Source organism: Hyla sarda, chromosome 1 (assembly GCF_029499605.1).
Source record: "Hyla sarda isolate aHylSar1 chromosome 1, aHylSar1.hap1, whole genome shotgun sequence".
NCBI classification, from domain to species: Eukaryota; Metazoa; Chordata; class Amphibia; order Anura; family Hylidae; genus Hyla; species Hyla sarda.
In genome coordinates this window covers 126,507,555-126,533,848 of record NC_079189.1, presented here as the reverse complement: position 1 = coordinate 126,533,848, position 26,294 = coordinate 126,507,555, and the positions used below count along the sequence as shown (strand labels likewise).

General features: G+C 41.8%; 1 protein-coding gene and 1 long non-coding RNA gene across 3 annotated transcripts in view; one reads left to right on the top strand and one right to left on the bottom strand.

Annotated features, from left to right (window-relative positions):
• Positions 1–26,294, top strand: part of PALLD (palladin, cytoskeletal associated protein) — a 236,780-nt gene that overhangs the window by 54,924 nt on the left and 155,562 nt on the right. Inside the window, exons 2-7 of one of the 2 annotated variants that reach the window (XM_056560987.1) lie at positions 3,082–3,260; positions 6,273–6,339; positions 9,441–9,546; positions 9,643–9,720; positions 15,583–15,724; positions 19,825–19,848. In XM_056560987.1, coding sequence (XP_056416962.1) covers positions 6,332–6,339; positions 9,441–9,546; positions 9,643–9,720; positions 15,583–15,724; positions 19,825–19,848 — 358 coding nt within the window. In that variant the 5' untranslated portion in view covers positions 3,082–3,260; positions 6,273–6,331. Of the gene's footprint in view, positions 1–3,081; positions 3,261–6,272; positions 6,340–9,440; positions 9,547–9,642; positions 9,721–15,582; positions 15,725–19,824; positions 19,849–25,191; positions 25,303–26,294 lie in introns of those variants that run through there. The other variant, XM_056560997.1, reaches the window with a different exon arrangement.
• On the bottom strand, positions 15,590–25,142 carry LOC130358187 (uncharacterized). Its single transcript, XR_008889431.1, has 3 exons — positions 24,848–25,142; positions 16,108–16,440; positions 15,590–15,714 (listed from the first exon to the last, which is right to left on the bottom strand). It is a non-coding gene; the product is annotated as an uncharacterized LOC130358187 (long non-coding RNA).

Below are 26,294 nucleotides of genomic sequence, written 5' to 3'. Positions count from 1 at the left end.
GCAAGTCTATGGGAGGGGGCGTGACAGCCGACATCGGGAGCTCGTGACGTCATGGCCCTGCCACTCTTGACGTCATACCATGCCCCCTCAATGCAAGTGTATGGGAGGGGGCGTAATGTGACATCAAGAGTGGCGGGGCTATGATGTCACGAGCTCCCGGTGTCGGCTCCAGCATTCGGAACAGTTTGTTCCAAACACAGCAGCGGAGTACCCCTTTAAGCAGTTCAGCTACACCTTCTTGACATGTAAGCCTGAGAAGAAAAGCATCATTTTATAAGTTGTGGCAGACCCATCAACACTAACAAATGTATAGAGCTGTATTTGGGCAGAGATTTGCTGGCTGCTTTGTCAAGCATCTATGATTAGGCTGAGGTTAGTTTACTATATATCCTGTTATAGTGGCAATTTTTTTTTTTGCTGCCATGTCCTGGAAAAACCCTTGACCAGACTCCGTAGAATGCTGGATGCAAAACACTTCTGTTTTAACATATGTATCCTACAAACATTTCGCTGGAGCAAGAAATGCCGGCAACGTTGCAACATGATAATATCGTAATGTCACCTGCATCATTCCCAGGCTTGTAAAGAAAACCAGCATGGTTAGATAAAATAGTAAAAAGATGGAAAAGTGAGGATTATTTACTTAAAAGCATTGAATGGAATGGAGGGAAGCAGTGTTTATTATAATTTAACTCAGGGGCACATTGGGGGAGATTTATCAAAACCTGTGTAGAGGAAGAGTGGTGCAGTTGCCTATAGCAACCAATCAGATGGCTGCTTTCATTTTTCACAGGTCTCTTTAAAAATGAAAGAAGCGATCTGATTGGTTGCCATGGGCAACTGCGCCACTCTTCCTCTGCACAGTTCTTGAGAAATCTCCCCCATTATGTATTATCATAATTCATTTCAGAGGCACAGTGTGTATTAAAAAAAATCATTTCAGGGTCCACTGTGTATTATTATGTACCGTATTTCAGGGGGCACGGTATGTCTTATAATTAATTTTAGGGGGCACAGTGTATTTTAACTAATTTCATGAGGTATAGTGTGTTATATTTAATTTATATTTAATTTTGAGTTCACTGTGTATTGCAATCTATTTCCAGGGGCACAGCTTGTTGCGATTTCTATGTATAGAGGGGCAATTGTTGTTTTCACAAGCACTGTATACGGAAGTATGAGGGACTTATCTCAGTATTCAGGGTAAGGATCAGATTAAAAAATGAGGAGTCAAAGATGTGTAGAGAAGCAGGAGGTAGCTGGAAGATGTCATAGTGCTCTGGACCAGATGGAAGAAATGTATTAATGGGGGAGATTTATCAAAACTTGGCCAGAAAAAAAGTTGCTGAGTTGCCCATAGCAGCCAATCAGATCGCTTCTTTCATTTTCTAGAGGCCTTTTCAAAAATAAAAGAAGCGTTCTGATTGGTTGCTATGGGCAACCCAGCAACTTTTTCTCTGGACAGGTTTTGATAAATCTCCCCCAATAACTCTAGAGAGGACATGACTGAATGTCATTGTGACTGTCTGGTATCAGTACTATGTTGACTTGTACGGTCTGCAGTATTCTAGTTTCTGAAACAACTAACAACATACCCTTAGCGTTGCAATGGTCCTGCTTGGAGTTGTAATTCCACATGACCTAATACTTTTATAGCAGAGGTTTACTAGACAAGCCAAGTGGTACATTTAATAATTACAGTAGAATTAACTTTTGAATTACACTACACCATGGCCATCATTGGAATATTAGCCCTTTTGATTGATGGTAGATCCCAGAGGGATCAGAGATCTGCCAAAAACTGGGAGAAGCATTAAAGGGTTACTCCGCTGCTCAGCGTTAGGAACAAACTGTTCTGAATGCTGGAGCAGGTGCCGGGAGCTTGTGATGTCATAGCCCTGCCCCCTTATGATGTGACGTCCCGCCTCTTCAATGCAAGTCTATGGGAGGGGGCGTGACGGATGTCACGCCCCCTCCCATAGACTTGCGTTGAAGGGGCGGGGCGTCACGAGGGGGCAGGGCTATGACGTCCAGAGCTCCCGGCACCGGCTCCAGCGTTCGGAACAGTTTGTTTCAAATGCTGAGCAGCAGAGTACCTTAAAGGGGTATTCCAGGCAAAACCTTTTTTTATATATATCAACTGGCTCCAGAAAGTTAAACAGATTTGTAAATTACTTCTAATAAAAAATCTTAATCCTTCCAATAGTTATTAGCTTCTGAAGTTTTCTGTCTAACTGCTCAATGATGATGTCACGTCCCGGGAGCTGTGCATGATGGGAGAATATCCCCACAGGACGTGAGTCATCAGAGAGCAGTTAGACAGAAAACAACAACTCAACTTCAGAAGCTAATAACTATTGGAAGGATTAATATTTTTTAATAGAAGTAATTTACAAATCTGTTTACCTTTCCGGAGCCAGGTGATATATAAAAAAACGTTTTGGCCTGGAATACCCCTTTAAGGTCGCTTGTAGTTGGGCTTGAAAAGCGAATCTTCTGCAGTCCGGTTGTGACTGTGCATAGTGTTTACTTACACTCAGGGATTTTTGCATACACTGTAAACAATTGTAATGGAATATTTTGAGGCCATTCATTCCTATACGGGCAACTGAATACTGGGATGCTGCATGTTATTGTATTTTGAGAGCAGTCGTGAAAATTTGGCCTCCAGCCGTTTTATAACTACAGGTCCCAGCATGTGTTTCAGCTTTTGGCCAAGGTTGCCTTTCTTTAAACATAATGTAGAATTTGCGCCCGTGTATCTGGAGTCTAGACATATAAATCGTCCCTGCAGATAGCCTATCCCAGAGCTCGTGAATCTGCCTTTCCTCATTTCGATTTTTGAGCTCATTGTCCTGTCTATAAAGTTTACTTATCACCGACCTGCACAGTATTGTGAGAGCTGATGTCTTGTTCTTCATTCATATACATTATGATCAATCTCTTCAATGACTCATTGCCTATCGGTCATAGACACTTTTATCTGATACTATATGACTCTCCCCACTGTTCGCCCCTACCCATCCTCTCCCCTCCTCCTCCTGGACAGTTTAAATATCTGGGATGTTTGTGTGTCTCCAGGTGGTTCTGTGAAGGAAGAGAGCTGCACAACTCGCCTGACATTATCATCTCCTCTGAGGTGGACGGCTTTCACGTGCTTGTCATTGCTGAAGCCTTTGAGGACGACACAGGACGCTATACTTGTGTGGCATCTAACGCCCTTGGTTCTGACACCTCTTCAGCAGAAGTTTTTGTTGAAGGTAACGTAAGACAATAAAGAAAGACATATGAGATTTTGTAATGTACAAATGCCATTTATCCTTCCATACTGCCAGGGTATACAGATTATAGCCACTCACACTGTAATCCATTTAGGATTTACAGAATTACTCAATTTATATATATATAAATATAAATATATATATATATATATATATATATATATATATATATGTGTGTGTGTAAATTATATAATTCGTGAAATAGTTTATATGGGTGGATATTCATAGTGGAGGTTAAGGGTATGTTCACACTGGGCAGATATATTCACAATCTCGAAATTTGTATAAAATAAAACTGCTCAAAATTAGTCTAGAAATTGACTTACGGTGCAGATTTTAAAGCAGCACATCAATTCATATTGCAGACAGTCTGTTGATTTCCCCCCATTTCCTTTAAGGGGGAGTCAAAATATTGAATAAATCCTCGGCTGTTGTAAATTGTGATGTGAAAATGCACAATCTCAGCAAAATCCGCAACTGAAGTTTTTAAATGAATTGATTCTGTGCAATTGCCTTTTCAAAGTCCACAGAGCATGCTCAGAAATCTTTCCCATTCATGTTAGTTGGACAGCCCCTGTCTGTTGTTGCCTTTGTCCATGGGGCTTACTGCACAGAATGTCGCTAAATGCTGTTAAAAACAGCATAGGCCTGATGGCTGCTTCCATAATAATGAACAAAAACTGAAATATATATATAAATCCAAGGAAGAAGTGGCACTCCAATGTGGCAAAAAAAAATTGTGTTTTTATTCACCCATCCAGTCACAAGGTCTACGTTTCGGTCTACACAATGAGACCTTTCTCAAACCCTTGAGAAAGGTCTCATGGTGTAGACCAAAACGTAGCACTTGTGACTGGATGGGTGAATAAAAACACAATTTTTTTGCCACATTGGAGTGCCGCTTCTTCCTTGGATTTGCATTACCATGGGACATTGAGTCTTGTCTCCAGTAGCAGAGCACCCGCTTGGGCCTAGAGTCCTTACACAGTGCCGGTTCCTTTCCATATATGGTGTGTGTATATAAATATATATATATATATATATATATATATATATATATATATAAATGTGGATTAGAAAATGGAAGTCAATAAGCAAATTTGGAAAAAAGAACATGTTTCAGTATCCAGCTCTAATCTGGAAACTAAAAATCTAGGCAATATATTTCCTTCAAATTTGTTTTTTATTAATTTCTAATCCGTTTTTGATCTGTTATTACTTCTAAGCATGCTCAGAAGAGGAGTGAGCAACAAATAAAGGATACAAGTGGATTAAAGGGGTACTCCGGTGGAAAAGTTTTTTTTGTTTTTTTTAATGAACTGATGCCAGAAAGTAAAACAGATTTGTAAATTACTTCTATTAAAAATGTTTAATCCTTCTAGTACTTATTAGCTGTTGAATACTACAGAGGAAATTATTTTCTTTTTGGAACACAGAGTTCTCTGCTGACATCAGGAGCACAGTGCTCTCTACTGACACCTCTGTCCATTTTAGGAACTCTGGACAGTTCTTAAAATTGACAGAGATGTCAGCAGAGAACACTGTGCTCGTGATTCAGCAGAGAGCTCTGTGTTCCAAAAAGAAAATAATTTCCTCTGTAGTATTCAGCAGCTAATAAGTACTGGAAGGATTAAGATTTTTTAATAGAAGTAATTTACAAATCTGTTTAACTTTCTGGCACCAGTTTATTTAAAAAAAAAAAAAAAAAAAAAAAAAAAAAGGTTTTCCACTGGAGTACCCCTTTGAAAAATGATGCAACAGGATGCCAGTTTATGGCATCAGTTTGCATCTGTTTGCTAGTACAATGGTCCCTCAAGTTACAATATTAATTGGTTCCAGGACATCCATTGTATGTTGAGACCATAACTTTATGGAAACCTGGTAATTGGTTCTGAAGCCACCAAAATGTCATCCAGATATAGGAAAAAGTGAAGATTAAAGAAAAATAAATAGATAACTAATATAGATAAAGCAAATCCTTCCATATAAAAGTAAGAAAGATCTGCTGGGAGCTGTAAATCACTGTCTATGTAGAGGACACACAGTGTCCTAAAAAAGTAACATGCAGCCGCCCTTACCTGGTGCAGCTATCCCTGGCACAGAATAGTACAAAATATGTAGTACCTCCGTATACTGTAGGGGGCACTACCAGACAGCCAGTCAGTGCATGCACTTCAGTAATACAGGTGTTTTACCAGTAAAATGCCCATTCTAATTGGTCAGTTCTTCCAGTCACTGACACATTTCACAGATCTGGACTGTCTGTAGCATTGTATGTTGAGTCTGGTTTCAAGATACAATGGTCCAAAAAAGACCATTGTATGTTGAAACTATTATATGTTGAGGCCATTGTAAGTTAAGGGATCACCATATGGTTCGTTTAGCAGCAATGATGGGAGAATAGCAGGATGGGAGAGAATGGCCATGTGAACCTAGCCGTAACTGCATCTTATTATTTCATGTATGTATTTATTAATGTATTTATTAATTATTTTATTTATGCAAGGTAATAACTGCATCCATTGCCATATTGGTTGCGGTTTTTGCAGTAGCAATAGCCAAATTGATTATGAAAGGAATTCCATCTTTTCACTGTGGCAATGATACCAACAATGGGAACTGAAAAGAGCTGAACTAGATGAACTTGTGGGTTTTTATATCTTTAGTAATTAGCTCTCTTTGTAAAATACCTGCAAATTCCAGTAACTCAGCTTGCTAACAATATGTCTCTCACGAACGCCTGTGATAGTGTTATTAAAGAGGATCATCATTAGGGGTTTGACAAGTCAACTATGTTAAGAAAATGCAATGCTTTGCGGTTTTATGGCATAAAATATCAAGGTGATCAATCATCTACAGCCGAGAGCTCGCTCTGCAGTCCCTCTGTGACTGCTGGCAGTGCATCCGCAGCATCAAATACACTACCGATGCACCCCTCATGTCACCCTGCCCTTACTGTATTTCTGAAAATGTTTTCTTGTTTCATTTAAGGGGCCAGTTCTTCAGACTCAGAAAGTGAAGGCTTCTCTTTCAAGTCAAATCAAGGAACAATGCCGCAGTGAGTACTCTGGTTTCCCTTCTGAATAAAGTACATTACTTCTGAATTTTTGCAAGTTTCCATAAAACAATTGGAGAGTGGGAACAGATAGTTCTTGTATACATGATATATATATATATATATATATATATATATATATATATATACTAAACGGGATGAGTATTTAACTCAGGGAGAGTTCACCACTCCTGGTGTGACGGAGCTTTCAAGGGCCACTAAGCACTCAGCAGGCATTCTGGGTAGGGGAATATGCAAATCAGCTCATTACATCACCTTCTCAGGTGTTGTTCCCTGGTATCAGCTTAGCTCCAGTTACGGAATATAAAAAGCTGATCGGGATTAATGCCAAGCCAGAAATCTCTCTCCAGAAGGAAAGAGTACCCAACTGTCTGCAGATGGGTACTCTTTCCTTCTGGAGAGAGATTTCTGGCTTGGCATTAATCCCAATTAGCTTTTTATATTCCGTAACTGGAGCTAAGCTGATACCAGGGAACATTGCCTGAGAAGGTGATGTAATGAGCTGATTTGCATACATATATATATATATATATATATATATATATATATATATATATATATATAATATACGATACTTAGAAAAAACAGAAGATCGCACTCACCCGGTAAATAAAACGTCCTCTTTCTTGGGTAACTTCTAAAACATTTCCAAGTGGGGGTAGAGAGATGCGGTTAGCATAAGCCGACTGACCGGCAGAGGCCGGTCAGTTGGCTTATGCTGACCGCATCTCTCTACCCCCACTTGGAAATGTTTTAGAAGTTACTGAATAAAGAGGACATTTTATTTACCGGGTGAGTGCGATCTTCTGTTTTTTCTAAGTATCGCATATGCTACAATTTATGTCTGGATCTGCACTCCCGGTCAGTCACTTTTCACACATCCCTGCGCCACAGACAATCCTTCCATATAGCAGATTACCTCTATCCAATTAACCCCTAGCAGCCCAGCAAAAGTGCCTACCCAGCTTCTCTTAGCCTAGTCTATATATATATATATATATATATATATATATATATATATATTATATTATATTAAACTAGTAAACTATGCATTTAACATTTCCTCTTTATGGTATATTCACACGTACAGTATTCTGCGCAGATTTAATGCGCATTATTTTCTGCTGCAGATTTCAATGTAAACTGAATGACTGAGCACAGCTTTAAATCCTGAGCGTCAAATCTGCGCCGAATACTGTACGTGTGAATAGACCTGATTAATGGAGTTGACATTTAGGTACATGTCATTCTTATAGTTAAACATTTTGCCAAAAGCAAGGCTCTGTAGGAACTGACAGACTCAGGCGTGACAAGCTTTCTTCCAGCCCGGGGCAGTCTGTCTACACATGGAGTTCCCTAGACCCAAGTAAATATCAGGTATATAGAAGTGATGATTCACGTGTCTACAGTCAGACTTGACATGTTCAAGTACTTGAATAGCGACTGCTGAGCAGGAGCGGCTTTGTTCCTGTCAGGAGATGAATCACCGGCCTGTCACCTACGAACATCTCTTCTCGGTGTGTGGATGCGGATAGAGAATCTTCTATTGGGAATGTCCATGCACAGTCTACAGTAATTGAGGAGGTGCCAAAATACTAAAGTCATGAACACATTTCACACATTACTGTATATTAGTTTGTTATTACTGTAGTTATGTTGTAATAACAAGTCACACCAAGTTCTTTCAGGACATGGTTCATAATGAAATAGTTGAATGGTGTAGCTGTATGGTAAATGTCTTAGTGTTCTCGGAAATCACATTTATGCTGACCTTATGTATCTTTGCTCTGTTGATATTTACAGAAATGTTATCTTTAGAGCCACTTTAGGAAAATTGTCCTCCAAATGAATGGAACACAGCGTGCCTGCATAACCAACATTTTTCCTCTGTCTTTATTATTCCTATCATATGGATAGGGGATAACTTTTCGAATACTGTTTTATAAAAACAGACTTGATCAGAATGGGGGTTCTTGTTTAAAGAGGAATTGTGGTCAAATCAGAAATAGCCCCTTTTTTACTGTGAGACAAAGTGGTGAACCCCCACCCAGCCCCCCGTTCCAGAAATATGGGCCTCTTTATTTCCATCAGACAGCCTGAGAAGTGCCTCACATGGCCCTCAGATTAGACCACAATGGGCGTACATATAGCAGATGTTGCTGCCATTATGGTGCCCTGTCTCCACAATAATCCGCAACAAAGAAAGGTAAAGTAAGTCCGGCACTGCAATCCACAAATAGGGTCTATGGGAGACCGAAGCTTAGTAGAAACACCTGGGTGGCTATACGGGGTACAATCCAATAAGAAACTGCACAGCACACAATCTGCCGGCAGCCTGAGGAAGTGCGCTTGGCGCGCAAGAAACAGTTCTGTCGCTGTGAGGCTGCTCCCCCCCCCCCCCCCCCCCGCATCTACCCGCTGTGCCATTTTTATGAAATAAAGTTTGCCGCAAGATAAATGCTTGGGTGAGTGCATCTCATTTCTTTACTCTGAAGATTCTCCACAATAATGCCTGCTATGCTGTAGTGCTATCCATAACATCATCCTGGTCACAGGTATCCCTGCCACTTCCTCATGGTCCTCTCTGCTGTGTACTCCGTCTCCTGCAGTGTCTGAGCTTCTTCTCCTCCTGCTGTATGGCCCCTCGGAGCTTCTTCTCCTCCTGCTGTATGGCCCCTCGGAGCTTCTTCTCCTCCTGCTGTATGGCGCCTCCATTTTCTTCCACTTCCATGCGCACAGGTGAAGGGAGCGCACATACAGCTTCCTTACACAAAGAAGAACTAGGATAATACACTGGTCAAACTGCTAAAAGTTTCTGCCGACCTTAGACTACAGTCTTTATAGCACTACTAATGCATCTGCAAAAACATAAATAGGCATACAAGCTACTTAAAGATGTTGCCCCTATTGGATTTGAGAACATAGCTTAGTTTGGCTACATATTGCTGGAGAGATCCATTCCATACATTAGGCTGCAAAACAATGCATTAAGAAATGTGATGCTCTTGTATGACTTCCACAAGGAAGAGTGTGACAATGTATGAATATTTCAGCGTTACAAACAGAATATTTCATTCTCCCAGGGCTCAGAAGAAAACATCCTCTGTTTCATTGACAATAGGACCTTCATCACCAAAATGTGGGATAACCACAGCAGTAATGCAGCCGATATCTATTCCTGTTCAGCAGGTTAGTAGTGTTCATGAAATGATAAGACTGTGGTTTGTATACAATCATACATGCTGTCTATGCATCACTTACTAAAATATTTCCAATCCCTCCTAGATCCAGAGCCCCACTTCCTATCTGTATCGTAAAGAAGGGCCCAGTGCTTCCAATTTCTCTCCTCCTTCCTTTACCAAGGTATGGATTGTGAATGTATTCTTTATGGCATAAACGGGGATACACATGAATGCCTGTCTGCCTGCTGCATTCTTCTAGGAGAACCACGCTTTTATCTTACTGATACAATTAGGCTGTTTTATGCAGTAGTAGTTTATGGTCTTAAAGGGGTACTCCGGTGGAAAACATTTTTTTTAATCAGCTGGTGCTGTTTTCTTGCTGTCAGTTTGCAGAAGGAGGTGCCAAACTCTGGTTGCCAGCTTGCAGGAGGAGGATGCCCAGGCAGAGCCCAACGCTGATGTGCTAATAAACATTGTGGTACTTAGTGGTCCACAGTGATGTTAAAGGGGTACTCCTGTGGAAAACTTTTTTTTTTTAAATCAACTGGAGCCAGAAAGTTAAACAGGTTTGTAAATAACTTCTTTTTAAAAATCTTAAAGGGGTTGTGCGCTGCCCTGCAGTTCGGAGCTCCGCTCACAGCGTCCGGAAGCCCGCACACAGCTTTCAGAGTAATGAACTTCCGGACGCTGTGAGCGGAGCTCCGAACTGCAGGGCAGCGCACAACCCCTTTAATCCTTCCAGTACTTATCAGCTGCTGTATGCGCCACAGAAAGTTGAATTTCTTTTCTGTCTGACCATAGTACTCTCTGCTGACACCTCTCTCCATTTCAGCAACTGTCCAGAGCAGGAGCAAATTCCCATAGCAAACCTCTCCTACTCTGGAAAGTTCCTGACATGGACAAAGTTGTCAGTAGAGAGCACTTTGGTCAAACTGAAAAGAAATTTCAAAAAGAAAAGAACTTCCTCTGGAGCATACAGCAGCTGATAAGTACTGGAAGAATTAAGATTTTTAAATAGAAGTAATTTACAAATCTGTTTAACATTCTGGCACCAGTTCATAAAAAAATAAAAGTGTTTTCCACTGAAGTACCTCTTTAATACATATATATATATATATATATATATATATATATATATATATAGATGCACATTTTTCCATTTAATCTGTTTGTCTTTATTTATTTATTTATTATTAAGGCGTCTAATAAATCAGGCATTATAATACTATTGGTAATTCCACACTGAGCTCTTGGGATCAACAGGCTTCTACAATGTTTTCTTATGGTCTAGTGTAGTATATTTCATCCACTGTAGTATGTACAGCACTTCATGGTTATTTACTTTTACATGTGGTTGCTTTTCAAGCCGACCAAGCTTTAGTTTCAGTGGCTGAATAATGTGCACATGACAGACTTAATAAGCTCAGTGGTATTGCAACGTGAATAGACCAGAAGATGTATTCTTATTTGTTCAGACATGAGTTTGCAGAATGATAACAATAGGCTTTATACACAAACAACATCATTTCAAGGCTTACAAGCCGCTTATCCCACGGAAGCTGGAAGTGAAGGCAGGAGAGCAAACTGGGAGAATATCTAAACACATGGTTGTTCATCGAGTACATTGCTGGATGGAAGCAACACGTAGTGAGGCAGAGCCGAACACTTACCAACTCGCTTGGGTATTATTCATGTACATCATGTACTAGGATTATATGTTCCCACAGTGGCACCACAAGTGTTTTTGTTTTTTTAGTTATGAAGTCAGATCCTGATAACTTTCCACAAGAATAGACCTGATTTCTTCATTACTTAAAGGGGTATTCCAGGTTTATACATCTTATCCCCTATCCAAAGGATAGGGGATCAGATGTATGATCGCAGGGGTCCCGCCGATGGGGACCCCCGTGATCTCGGTGCAGCCCCTGGCATTCTGTGCAGGGCGCTGCCTCCGAGACGGGGACATGATGTCATGGCCATGCCCTAAGTGACGTCACGCCATGCCCCCTTCATTCATGTCTATGGGTGTGATGACATAGACATGAATGAAGGGGGCATGGCGTGACGACACTTGGGGCGTGGCCATGACATCATGTCCCCGTCTCGGAGGTAGCGCCCTGCACAGAATGCCAGCGGCGGGACCCCTGCGATCATACATCTTATCCCCTATCCTTTGGATAGGGGATAAGATGTATAAGCCCGGAATACCCCTTTAAATTGAATTAGAACTATTGGATCTCAGAGCTGAACAATCCTGTTATTACATACTCATATGGAACCCTCAGAAATGATTTCTGCCCCATTAGTGTGCCCCCCGTGTTGTATGTATTCTACACATTGTATGTACAGCACCTTGTTGGTAATGTCTTGTGGGCCCCTGTATGTAACAATGCCAGGGTCGCTGAGCGCCAGGAAACGTAGTTTTCTTGCTGTCAGTTTGCAGAAGGAGGTGCCAAGCTCTGGTTGCCAGCTTGCAGGAGGAGGATGCCCAGGCAGAGCCCAATGCTGATGTGCTAATAAACATTGTGGCACTTAGTGGTCCACAGTCATGTTAAAGGGGTACTCCCATGGAAAACTTTTTTTTTTAATCAACTGGTGCCAGAAAGTTAAACAGATTTGTAAATTACTTCTATTAAAAAATCTTAATCCTTCCAGTACTTTTTAGGGGCTGTATACTACAGAGAAAATGCTTTTCTTTTTGGATTTCTCTGATGTCACGACCACAGTGCTCTCTGCTGACCTCTGCTGTCCATTTTTGGAACTGTCCAGAGCAGGAGAAAATCCCCTCATATATGGTGGAGTTGCCCCAAAATTCTTGCTTTTTGGAGAACATTAGGCAGGTTTCTCTCGCACTTATGCGGCTTTCCCATTATTCTTAACCCTGCCCTGGCATTGTTAAATATAGATATACATACATACTCACATTTTCATAAATCCATCATTATGCATTCTCTTATAGCTGCCAGGCATATTATATAAAAAAAAACCTGGAGATCTACCCAGATGCCGACGCTCTCGGAAATTAAGAGATCCATTAACCTTAACTGCTGGCACGAATACAAAGCTTCTTGTGCTCTAAATACTGATAAACACTTTTTAGCTAAATGGGATGTGTGGCTTCATGGCCCGTATACAATACGGTTCAACTGTAGGAGGTGTGAGATTCCACAGCGAGTCTTACGTTATGGTGGGTCCATATGGCACTCTACTTTCTGACTCCCCTTGAGCAGTGCAATCCACCAAATATTCGGTATCAATTTGGTCTATACTATCGAGTCATATCATTGATGCATCAGGTGTAGGTTAATTACTTGGTTTTACAGTTTTATTGTTGTCCTATTTTGCTCCTCACATACATCAAATGACTACGATTACCGCGATGGATGTGTATTAACTATTGTGTGCCCAAGTCATCGCTTTAAATATGTCATGCTTTTCTATTTACCATGTATATATGTGACCCGTTTGTACTGATTATTTATCTTTGTACGCAAAACGTATAATAAAAATATCCTTATTAAAAAAAAAATCCCCATAGCAAACATATGCTGCTCTGGACAGTTCCTAAAATGGACAGCAGAGGTCAGCAGAGAGCACTGTGGTCATGACATCAGAGAAATCCAAAAAGAAAACCATTTCCTCTGTAGTATACAGCCCCTAAAATGTATTCGAAGGATTAAGATTTTTTAATAGAAGTAATTTACAAATCTGTTTTACTTTCTGGTACCAGTTGATTTAAAAAAAAAAAAAATAAAGTTTTCCACGGGAGTACCCCTTTAAAAGAGGAGGCAAAAATGTCACATAATGCATCAGTTTAAGCCTACGGTATATATCTTCATGATAAAACCTCTTTAATAAAGAAATAATATTGTTCATAACATCTAGTTTCTGGATCCGAAATATTTTTGGTTCCTTGGTGCCTACATTTTCCCCTCATTTTATTACATTTTTTAGAAGGGATGGAAATGTATGAATGATACGGACCGTAGTGAGAGGCTGTGACACTGATGTGGATAATATTGTAACAAATAAGTAACACAACTTGAAAATGTATTCCGTCTCTTCTTTCCTACTAACTATAACAAAGTATGGAACAACCATTAAAGTTTATGTGAACTGAAACAGTTTTGACACCATTTCTTGAGGAAATTGAGGTCAGAGCTCAGCCACTCAAGGACACGCATTGTCTCTATTTTGCTCTACATCAGCAGTGCTCTTGTAGCGCCTTGGATCATTTGCATGATGAAAACTTCCTGTCCTGATTGAGAATTTTGGCAGAGTTTGGCAGGTTTTTGTCCAATTCTTGTCTGGAACGTGCATCATCAATCCTAATAAGACTGCCAGTTCCTGTTGCTGAAACAGCATTCCCTCAACATAGAACTAACAGCACCAATTTAGATGGCATGCATGGCGTTAGCTGGCGGGTGCACAGCGCCTTATTTGTGCAATACATAGTGCTCAGAAGTCTGGCCTTATCAGAGCACAAAAAAATCTACAGTGGTCCCTCAAGTTACAATATTAATTGGTTCCAGGACGACCATTGTATGTTGAAACCATTGTATGTTGAAACCATTGTATGTTGAGACCATAACTCTATGGAAACCTGGTAATTGGTTCTGAAGCCTCCAAAATGTCATCCAAAAATAGGAAAAAGTGAGGATTAAAAGAAAAATAAATAACACGCACCCTCATTTTACCAAGGATATTTGGGTAATAAAAGTTTTTTACCCAAATATCCATGGTAAAATGAGGGTGCGTGTGTGTGTGTATACCCCGATACCCCCCCAGGAAAGGCAGTGGGAGAGAGGCCGTCGCTGCCCGCTTCTCTCCCCCTGCCTTTCCTGGTGTCTAGAGCCCTGCTGCTGCCGCCGCTTCTCTCCCGCTGGCTGTCGGCGCCGCTGCCCATTCTCTCCCCTTGACGGCGCCAATAGCCAGGGGGAGAGAAGCGTCGCCGACAGCCAGGGGGAGAGAAGGGGCAGCGGCACCCATTGCCGGTGCCGCTGCCTCCCCCCATCCCCGGTTGCATAATTACCTGTTGCCGGGGTCGGGTCCGCGCTGCTTCAGGCCTCCGGTGTGCGTCCCATGCGTCGTTGCTATGCACTGCACGGCGCGGCACAACGACGAGTGACGTCTTTGCGCTGCGCCGTGCAGCGCATAGCAACGACGCTTGGGACGCACACCGGAGGCCTTAAGCAGCGCGGACCCGACCCCGGCAACAGGTAATTATGCAACCGGGGATGGGGGGAGGCAGTGGTGCCGGCAATGGGTGCCGCTGCCCCTTCTCTCCCCCTGGCTGTCGGCGCCGCTGCCCCATTGCCGGCGCCGCTTCTCAAGTTACAATGGTCCAGAAAAAAACATTGTATGTTGAAACTATTGTATGTTGAGGCCATTGTAAGTTGAGGGATCACTGTAATCGATTGCTACACTGAATTTTGGAAGTATTTTGCAGTTACAGATATCTTTGTAGTTGTCCTAAATATATATTTTTTTTTGTTTGGGGGGGGGGGGGGGTTCTTGTAAATTTTGAACCATCACATCTGGAGCTCCTCCACTGACACGATTGACCTCTGCGGCTTCTGTCATAGATTTTCCTAAATAAGGCTAAGTGTGACTTTTCAGGCAATGAATTCCACATGTGTGCATAAGCTCTTAATTCTAAGGGGTATGAAAACATTGCGTTTCTCCATTTCTTTGGAAGCAATTTGCCCCGATAATTAGATGTCGGCCTGAGGTTGTATCCATGACATGTGCAGAGTATCCATATCATAGAACTTTGATATAGTACCCACTATTTGTTTAATAAATGTATCTAGTTAAACAGTATAGTGTTACATTACACCCACTGTAAAACATTGGAGCAGTTCCACTTTTGCTTTTTAGCAACCATACACGAAAATAGAGAGCGCAAAACTGAATATACTGCACTATTGTGAGAAGTTTAACCTTTGACTTCCTGTATGGACCAGAACCTTGAAGCCCTTCATGAAAGAAATTACACCAGATTGCTGTGTTTGACACATAATCTTTTCCTTTTTATACTCAGGAACTCCAGAGCTTGACAACATCTGAAGGTCAAGTTGTGGTCCTGGAGTGCAGGGTAAAGGGCACACCGCCGGTTAATGTCAAATGGTTTAGACAAGGGACTGAAATCCAGGATTCTCCTGACTTCAGGATCCTACAGAAAAGTAAGTCAAATATTTTTTTTTTTTAGAGAAGCAAACCCAACTGATATACAAAATATATTTGTTAAATAAAAAGACTTTGTATCAAGCGAACTTACAGTAAATTCGATTCGTCACGAACTTCTCGGCTCGGCAGTTGATGACTTATCCTGCATAAATGAGTTCAGCTCTCAGGTGCTCCGGTGGGCTGGAAAAGGTGGATACAGTCCTAGGAAAGAGTCTCCAGCCCACCGGAGCACCTGAAAGCTGAACTAATTTATGCAGGATAAGTCATCAACTGCCGAGCCGAGAAGTTTGTGACAAATTGAACTTACTGTAAGTTCGCTCATCTCAAATAGTGACTGTCGAAGTGGCATGTATATATTGGGAAAAAAACATAAACATACCATCATTTGTATAGTCAGATTCACGACTCTTTATAGTGTTAATATTTGGGAAGACCAACCCCCTTGTCCAGATCAGATATCCTGTGACAGATATTTAGTCCACCTTACATGATGCATAATAGAAATTTCTTTGAGAAGACGGCTCTATTAAATGCAATTGTTCTTTTGGTCTTCTTGAAGCTGCACTCGCTTTATAAACTGTAAGTGACGGCTGCTTTCAGTTCCTCGGGATCACTGATTCTTTTCAATTTCCCCCACAAATTTTTTGTTTTGCCGTTCAATGAAAAATGTAATTGTACCACTGGTCGTGCAAAAAGCAAGCCGCACATAGGTCTGTGGATGGGAAAATAAAAGAGTTATGTCTCTTTAAATGCTAGGAGTAAAAAACAAAAAACACAAAAAAGGAAATTTGTGTCTTCCAGGCCAAAATGGGAAAATGGGCTGTGTCCTTAAAGGGGTACTCCACCCCTAGACATATTATCCCCTATCCAAAAGATAGGGGTTAAGATGTCTGATTGCAGGGGTCCCGACACTCTGCAGGGGTCCCGATCTCTGCTACGGCATCCCAGACATTCGGTGCACAGAGCAAATTTCGCTCCATGCAGGATTACTGACGATGCGGGGCAGAGACTCGTGACGTCACGGCCATGCCCCCTCAATGCAAGTCTATGGGAGGGGGCGTGACGTCCGTCACGCCCCCTCCCATAGACTTGCATTGAGGGGGCGTAGCCATGACATCACGAGCGTGGCGTGGCCGCGACACTCTAAATGAATGCCGGGTGCAGCAGGAAGATCGTGGGGGTCCCCAATGGAGGGACCCCCGCGATCAGACATCGTATCCCCTATCTTTTGAATAGGGGATAAAATGTTTAGGGGCGGAGTATACCTTTAAAGAGAAACTGACAGGCAGTTCACCTGCACTGAACCCAATATACAAGGTTATAGTGGCTTCATTGCTAACACCCAGCTTTGCAGAATGGAGGCGAGAACCGGCATTCCCCGCATCCCAGGTCCTGCCTCCATTGTGTAAAGCCGGCTATAAGAAATGGAGGCTAATACAATTGGCATCTCCAGAATCGGACCGCAGTCCGGGTAAGTGATGCAACCTCGTTGTAATTCGGTTCACCAGCACTATACCCCATGTATTGGAACCACCTGCAAGTTAACCTTTAGAGTGCGTTCACACGCTCTTTGTTTATGCGGGATTTCCGCTGCGTATTTGAAAGGGTGCGGGCTCGGCTATCCGCAGGAGATTTTCCTCGGAGGAATTTACGCTGCGGAAAATCAGCCGCAAGCCCCATTGAAGTCAGTAGGGACTGCGGTGGATTTTCCGCAGCGTAAATTCCGCCGCGGAAAATCTGCTATGGACAGCTGAGAATAGCCCGCCCCTTTCAAATACGCAGTGGAAAACCGCTAAAACAAAGAGCATGTGAACGCACCCTTAAGGGGGTTAAGGGTGAATTTACATGCAGCAGATTTGTTTCTGATATTTTCTGAAATATCCCCATTCAGATAAAGGGAAATTATTTTTTTTTTGTTGCAGAGATTTTTGCAACATAAATGTCCCTTGTAAACTCCTAAGGCCTTAATGGACATTTTTTTCTTTCTTTTTAGGGTATGTTCCCACCCGGCGTATTTTTGCTGCATATTTTATTTCCCATTGAAGTCAATGGGTAGGAAAATACACAGCAGCAAATACGCAGCAAAATGCGCCAGGTGGGACCGTACCCTTATATTGTAAAAGGATCGGACCCCCAGCTATTAGAGGATGGAGTTTCTCTATGTCTGTAACTTTTTCTAATTGCATTGACACTAACCAAAGTAGAAAATATTAGTGTTTGCTTCTGAGCAGGAAAGTGCTAAGCTGTTCTTTTCCCTGAGGACTTCATATATCATTTCCATTCGCACATTATTATCCTGTATATTATACTGAGAGAACAAACTCGTCAAGTGCTCATTGTTCTGCACTCTAATCTCTTTGCTCCTGGAGAGCTTGGGAGGTTACACATTGTGTTATAGGTCTCGAAAAAGCAGACAGGAAAGTAGTTAACCATTTGTTGTTAGACGCATGCTTTAGGCTAGGCTTCCACTTATTTAGCAAAAATGGCCAAAAAAGCCACAAACACCACATGGTATTTTTTGGGTGAACAAAACACCACGGCTAGATGTTAGCTGAAAGTCAATAGGTATCTATGAAACACCAAATCCACTTGGGGTTTTTTTCTGTGGTTTTGGACTCAGTGGCAGTTTTCTAAAATCACAGCACATTAAAGGGGTATTCCGGGCAAAAATATTTTATCCCCTATCCAAAAAATAGGGGATAAGGTGTCTGATCGTGGGGGGGCCGCTGCTGAGACTCCCCTGCGATCTCCATGCAGCGCCTGCATTCTATGCAGGTGCTGAATCTCCAGTTTCGGAAACCTCCAGGTTTCTGGGACTGGGGACGTGACATCACGCCACGCCCCCTCCATTCATGTCTATGGGAGGGGGCGTGACGGCCGTCACGCCCCCTCCCATAGACATGAATGGAAGGAGTGCGGCGTGACGTCACGTCCCCAGTCCCGGAAACCCGGAGGTTTCCGAAACTAGAGACGCAGTCCCCGCATAGAATGCGGGTGCTGCAGGGAGATCGCTGGGCGGTCTCAGCAGCGGGCCCCCAACGATCAGACACCTTATCCCCTATCCTTTGGAAAGGGGATAAAAATGTTTTTGCCCGGAATACCCCTTTAAGACTATTGTTTTTTTGGACAACATCTTGACTTTCTCTCCCATAGAAGTCTATGGGAGCAAAAATATGCCATAAAATACGCCACGTGGGTTTAGCATTGGCGTTTTTTCTGACATTTTTTTCCAATTTATGCAATGGAAATCCTTGAGTTACATGATAAAAGAACCACATGAAAACACTAAAGAAAAAACACCTATAAGCCACTATTTCTAAAAAAAAAAAAATGTCACACTTGGGAGTGCAAAATCACAGGGGTAGTTTTTTTCTGTGCTTATTTCAGGTCAAAGTATGAAAACATAGCCTTAAAGGGGTACTCCACCCCTAGACATCTTATTAACTTTTTAATCTTAATAAGATGTCTGATCGCGTGGGTCCCGCCGCTGGGTCACCCCTGCGATCTCCCTGTTGTACCCGGTGTTCTTTTAGAGCATCGGGTGCAGCACCAGAGGTTCGTGACATTACGGCCATGCCCCGCTCGTGATGTCACGGCTAGCCCCCTCAATGCAAGTCTATGGAAGGGGGCGTGGCCGTGACTTCACAAGTGGGTTTGGCCGTGAGGTCACGTACCTCCGCCCCGCATCGCCAGTCATCCGACATGGAACGAAGTTTGCTCCGTGTACCGGATGTCTATGTGCCGCAGCCCAGATAAAGGGGCAGAGTAACCCTTTAAGAGTATAATCAGTGTCTGCACATCCATAACATATTCTGGATTTAGATAGGAGCTGAATATATCTATATGTACTGTAAGGCCTTCACCTGCAAAATGCAATGTTTCTCCCCAATTACCATTGCTAGGGTATGGTAGAAATGCTAATGGAATATAGAGAGAAAAATTTCCTATGCAGCATGTTAGATTTTCTATAATAATTCATCATGAATTATATTGAAGCAGATGATTTTGGTTTATTTTGTCATTATATACAGTAGATCATGTATTTTAGTCATTTTTTAAGTATTATTTATTCATCTTTCTTTTTTTCATCCAACAGAGCCCCGCTGTGCATCTGAAAATGGTAAGAAATTAGTAATAATCACCATTTCCCAATATTTATTTCAAATACGGTAATTTATTTATGGCAAATATAGAAACGAAGCCAGCTCACCCCTGGTCCGGATATCGAGCACAGAGAAAGTGCGGACTTGGAATATGGAAAGAACTCCAGCTCAGTTGCAGATCAAATCAATATAGCTTTATTTTACATCACGCCAGAAGCAGCAGGTAACAGGTCGGAAGTGACGCGTTTCGGCCAGGTGCTGGCCTTAGTCATACAATGATTACATGTTCTAAGGATGCTTATATATGGAGTGGGAGGTGACGAGGTGCAGCAGCAGGTAAATTAACTCCCGCTGGACCTCTACCAACAACCCCATTCACAAAAGAATTACTGCGTTTTCATTACTATACAAATGTGAATATATACATAAAATAAAAACATAGAATAATAATCTTTATTGTTAGTAAACTAGTGTACAATTATAAATATAGCAGAAAGAACATACACATTGTTAGACAATCGCATTTCAGCAAATAGAAATATGAAAAAAGAAGAAAATCCTATCAAAATATCAGAAAATTCAATAAATATACTGTCATGCATTTGTGCAACAAAGGGTTAAAACAGGACACAATAATATTGTGGGTGCCTTAAAACAGAAGAAAAAATAGGATATATTATTCTATGTTTTTATTTTATGTTTATATTCACATTTGTATAGTAATGAGAACGCAGTAATTCTTTTGTGAATGGGGTTGTTGGTAGAGGTCCAGCGGGAGTTAATTTACCTGCTGCTGCACCTCGTCACCTCCCACTCCATATATAAGCATCCTTAGAACGTGTAATCATTGTATGACTAAGGCCAGCACCTGGCCGAAACGCGTCACTTCCGACCTGTTACCTGCGGCTTCTGGCGTGATGTAAAATAAAGCTATATTGATTTGATCTGCACCTGAGCTGGGGTAATTTATTTATGTTGCTTATACAGAATGTTTTAAAGATTGTCATCACTCGTATCTTCCCCTTTCATCAGTGGGGCTCACATGTATATAGCTGACACCAATGTGCTGATTTCATAGCACACCATCCAACCCATTAATATGTTTTTGGGGTGTGAGAAACACGAATAAACATGGGGAGAACATACAAACTCCATGCAGATGTTACCCTTAGTTGTTTTCTGTGCATCTTACATGTATATTGCTCAATGGTTAGCACTGTTGCCCTGCGTTTAAATCCCACCAAGGGAAACATCTGCAAGGAGTTAACACGTTCTCTCCATGTTTTAATGGGTTTCCTCCCATACTTGTGAGCCCCACTAGGAACAGAGACCAAGGTGAGTAATGACAAGCTCTGTACAGAACATGTTGGCACTTTGTTCATAAAGGAATATTTATTATTGTTATTATAGGGGTACCCTGAGTAGTTTTGTGATTACAGTGATGTGCCCAGAAGGAAGGGGTGCTGCCAGCTCAGCCAATCAGCAGCTGAGGCGAGACACCGCTACGGCTGCTGATTGGCTGAGCAGGCAGTACAAGCACCCACTAAAAACACAGTAAAGTATATATTTTTTTGTATTCTCTCAATGCTGCGCACAGTACAGTAAAAACAAAACACATCAGAATGCTCCTTTAACTAGTTCTAATTTACTCCTTATCTACAATAATTTAAAACTTATTGATTCGTTGGTTGATTTCCATTTAGATAATTTTATGCCTACCATTATACATACAGTAGCAGGATCTAATCAATGTCTAAGTAATTTTGTTATCTTAGTCATAATTAGCAATGCCAAGCTCACAATAACAAAACTCAACAACAAAGGAATGAGCTCAATAATTAAAGGAGTTTCCAATACTTAACAAAAAATGACCTGAAGGCTGGGACAGGCATAAAAAAACAGTACTCACCCCAGAATTCATCACCATTCTAGAGCCAACCCTCCCCCCCGGTAATGGAATGGCAGCAAAGCAGCCCCGGTGATGGAATGGCAGCAATACCACAATGGAAGTCAGCTGCAATACCACACACAACCTGAGGATAGGTGTGGTGCTGTTTTATTGAAGCAGTCAGCTATGCTTTTCTAATCCTGGCTAACCCTTTAAACTGTAATAATTTTTTTTTTCCCACTAGGGGACTTTACAATGTCATTTGCATAATGCATATATAATGCTTTGCTTTACCCCAGCATTATTGCTTGTAGGTGATAAACTAACAAGAATGCGGACCTTTGTTAGGCTCCTGTCCTCTGTGTCAACCGGTTGGCGCCCCACGATCAGGTTCCTCAGTGCTCCATCAGTCTAGCCACCTAGATGCTGCAGTCGCTATTGACCAATCCATCTAAGGGGCTAGACAGATGGGATCAGAGTATTTTTCTGTTGTTGGTCTGTCAGTGCAATCATCTTGATGTATAGGCATGTCATAATGCTTCAATGGGGTTGCCCAGTTTAGAAAACCATTTTTATATATCCTGTTAGGGAATTCTAGATAAAAGATTTGCCCATGAACAAAAAGATGATCCCCGGCTATTTCCAGCCTGTTTGCCACAGATTGTTGGGAAGCCATAAAAAGCCGAGTTGGCTGACATTGTTGGACATTGTTTAAACAGTGTAGCCCTGAGAACTACACTGTTTATTAAACTGGAGAATCTCAGGGAGCTATATTTTTTGTTAGTGGGCAAATCCCTTAATAAATGGGGATCTTGTGTTCAGGATGTTCATTTTTTGGGCACAGTGGTGAGCAGTTACAAGGAGCATCTTTCTGGAGGATTACTCCTGTCCTTCATTACTTAGACACCCCAGTATTATACAATCCTTCATTTCTCCTGTAATGCTTGTGGCGCTGCAGCTGATCACTGAGGGTCTAAACATTGGAATATTTTGTTATCAGTTTATTGTCAATAAAGTGGGGATTGTCCAATTAGAAACAGCCCTTTACATTAAGGAATTAAATGACATATACATATAGATAGATAGATAGATAGATAGATACGTAATGATGCGCCGAGGGTCTCATGACACAAGTAAGTACAAAATCAATCATTTGAAATCTTTATATGGATGCATATATGGATGGAATTACAGTGTAGGTGATAGTAAAATAGACCCCAGTTAGTTGTTGTTTTAACTTCCTCGAATATCACGGAACCTAAAGGAATTTGGCAAGTCACTAGCCTAGAAGGAAAATCTAAGAGTAAAATGTATGACGGCCTTTAGAAACCCTTATACTTTGTCTTGTACAGAAACAGAGTAGGCTACACATCGGCTGATCCCACTGGTGAACTCCTTACGTCAGTCATCAGCATGGCTGTTTTTCTTGGACACTCATGTGGGTGGCCAAACCAAAATAACCTGGCATTTTGACCTCTCAGCCCAAGCACCCATATCATATGCTGCTCCACTGAATCGTGTTAATGCAGGTTGATGATACATGAACGACTTACAAGCCTGTATGAAATCCCTTAGGTGTTGACAGCAATGTCTCTTTGCAACTCATCCAAATAAATAGTCTGTTTGTAAATGAGAATTGTGCCCATTGTTTACAGTAACTTGTGGATTGATGTGTTAAGGGTCATTACAGATTTCTTTTAGTTGCTTTAATCAATACTAGCCCTGCCACTGACATAGAATCTTCTTCTATTTAGTGTCTTCAGTAAAAACTTTGTTGTGCACTAAGATAGATACATCGGACAATGTTTAATGATTTTGTCCAAGAAGCTGTAGATTTGCTGTAGTTGGAAAGTAATTGTACCTAGAGACCTTTAAGGGTGCACATGTTCTGGGAGATTTATCAAAACCTGTGTTGAGTAAGAGTGGTGCAGTTGCCCATAGCAACCAATCAGATTGCTTCTTTCATTTTTCAGGCGTTTTTAAAAATGAAAGCAGCACTCTAATTGGTTGCTATGGACAACTGCAACAGTCTTCCTTGGCACAGGTTTTGATAACAGTGCCTATTCAGCTTAGACTAAAGGCAGCCAAACATGCCAAACCGGCTCACTGTCTAAAGTGTAGGGAAGCCTCCCGACCCTCCTCTGACAGATGATGTTGGTGGAAAAAAGGGTGGCTGCCAGAGTTACTCATCCCCTCTCCATAGTGAATTTATGAACGGTCGGCAATGTCTGGACAGGTTTGGAGAAATACCTGTTGGCCGAACAATTGTTCATCTGACAGTCCTTGAAAGTGTATGGGCACTACAAGCCAAATTGCAATGGCGGGACCTGGACATACTGCATGAAACAGTGGCAAGTCCTAAAGCAGCCACAAGTGTGGGTGAATCGCTAGTGCTAGGGGCCATGGCTAACCACTAGCACTTGCAATTCACCAATAATTGCAGGCTGCTGCACTTAAAGGGGTACTCTGACCCTGAGACATCTTATCCCCTATCCAAAGGATAGGGGATAAGATGTCTCACCGCAGGGGTCCCGCCGTTGGGGACCCCCACAATCTTGTTTGAGCTGCACGCCGTGGTGCCCGCTCACAAACAGCCGGGTGGTGACCACGGGGCCGGGGTATCGTGACATCACGACTCCACCCCCGTGTGACATCACCCCCCGCCCCCACTATGCAAGTCTATGGGAGGGGGCGTGCTGTCACGCCCCCTCCCATAAACTTGCATAGTGGGGGTGGGGGGTGCCGTCACATGGGGGCGAAGTTGTGGGATAAGATGTCTCAGGGCCGGAGTACCCCTTTAACAATCGAGGTTTGGCCTGCAATTTAGGATTGCAATTGTTAGCTGTGACAAGAAGTGCTTTTAGCTAGAGCCAAAAAATGTGTGATGATTCAAAGCAAAATAGTGACACTATCACAGACAGACTTTTTCTCTTTTTATTTCTAGACAAAAAAATGTAAAATGTATAACAAGACACTTAAAATAAAAATAAAACACAGAAGAAAAAACACTGAAAAAAAAAGATCTAGATTGCATTATACTAAGCCATAGATACCGGACGAGAATGGATGTGTTAGAATAAATGATTAATATACAATTAGGTTCATCCATTTTTTTTCTTCCTACTCACCCAGAACATGATGTGTCACCCATTCAGAAAGGTTCCGGCAAACGCTAGCAGCTTATTCATAAAGCCATGTTATTGTTGCCTTAGGGCAGGGGTCTCAAACTGTTGGCTCCCCAGATGTTGCAAAACTTCAACTCCCAGCATTCCAGACAGCGGTCATCTGCAGCAAATGGCTGTCTGGGCATGTCCAGGCATGCTGGGAGTAGAAGTTTTGCAACATCTGGAGGGCCACCAGTTTGAGACCCCTGCCTTAGGGAGTGATTTCCTCACAGACAGTAACTCATAGAAGTGTCCCTACACGCCCGCACATACATGGAGCCTGGGGATCCCAAGAAACAGCAGCATTTCTCCTCTGGCTAATGTGTTCTCCACTTGTTCTGTCTAGACGGAAATCGCACCATATCACAGACTGTTTTGTGACTTAATAAACAGTCCAGTTGTTTGAGGCTAGCATCCCGGTTTGTCATTTTACCTGATCTGTTCTCTTTTATGCTTCTTTTGACACAATGCTGATTGAACTCTTCAAAGCGGAGGTGGCGGGAGGAAGAAGAATGAATCAATGGCCAGCTGTTGCTGCTCTTACCCATTACTCAGCTGTCTAGAAACAGGGCCTATCAGATTTCTGCAGAGTTTCGTCTTCTTACTGAACAGAAAAAAACAAAAAGTGGTTTTATTAGATAAAAGGGGGAAGAATTTTATTATAATGTTTAAACCATATCTGCTTTTATTGTTTTAAGCTATTGAGTTAGACAATTGCCATTACTTTTCCCCGGTAAAAGAAAAGTTAATGTAAATTAAAGGCTGTGCTGGATTTGATAGCTACCATGCATGGCCCCGAGGCTCCGGCAATTTGCTTGTCAGGCTTTGTTAGTCAAGTGATATCATCTGAAGGCGATAATTACATTGTTAAAGAAGTCCCTTATTGTTTATTAATAGATACAGTGTACCCACAATGACTACCATGTAGAACGGATAGCTGGCTACTGTGCAAACTGTTAGGTTGGGAAGTTTTATCCAGAGTCTGATGAAGGTCTACGGCATATGGCCACTAGGTCAATTGACAAAAAATGACTAGTAGCCTTTTCTGCACATTAGAAACTGCTAAATCTGATTTCTGACAACCTTGTCTTGGTTTGATCTGCTGTGCCTTCATCAGATCAAGACATCAGACTATACCATGGTCAGAATAGAACTAGTAATCCCAGCATGTCCAGGTAGTATTCATTGGGAAGCCATCATGCCATCCAATTACAGATTGCCATCAATAGCCAAACAACATGTGCTACGTGTTTAGATATTGTAGTCTTGTGATAGTAGGGGTACTCCGGTGGAAAAAAAAATTCATATCAACTGGCTCCAGAAAGTTAAACAGACTTGTAACATACTTCTATTAAAAAAAATCTTAAAGGGTACCTCTCATCAAATAAACTTTTGATACATTTTAGATTAA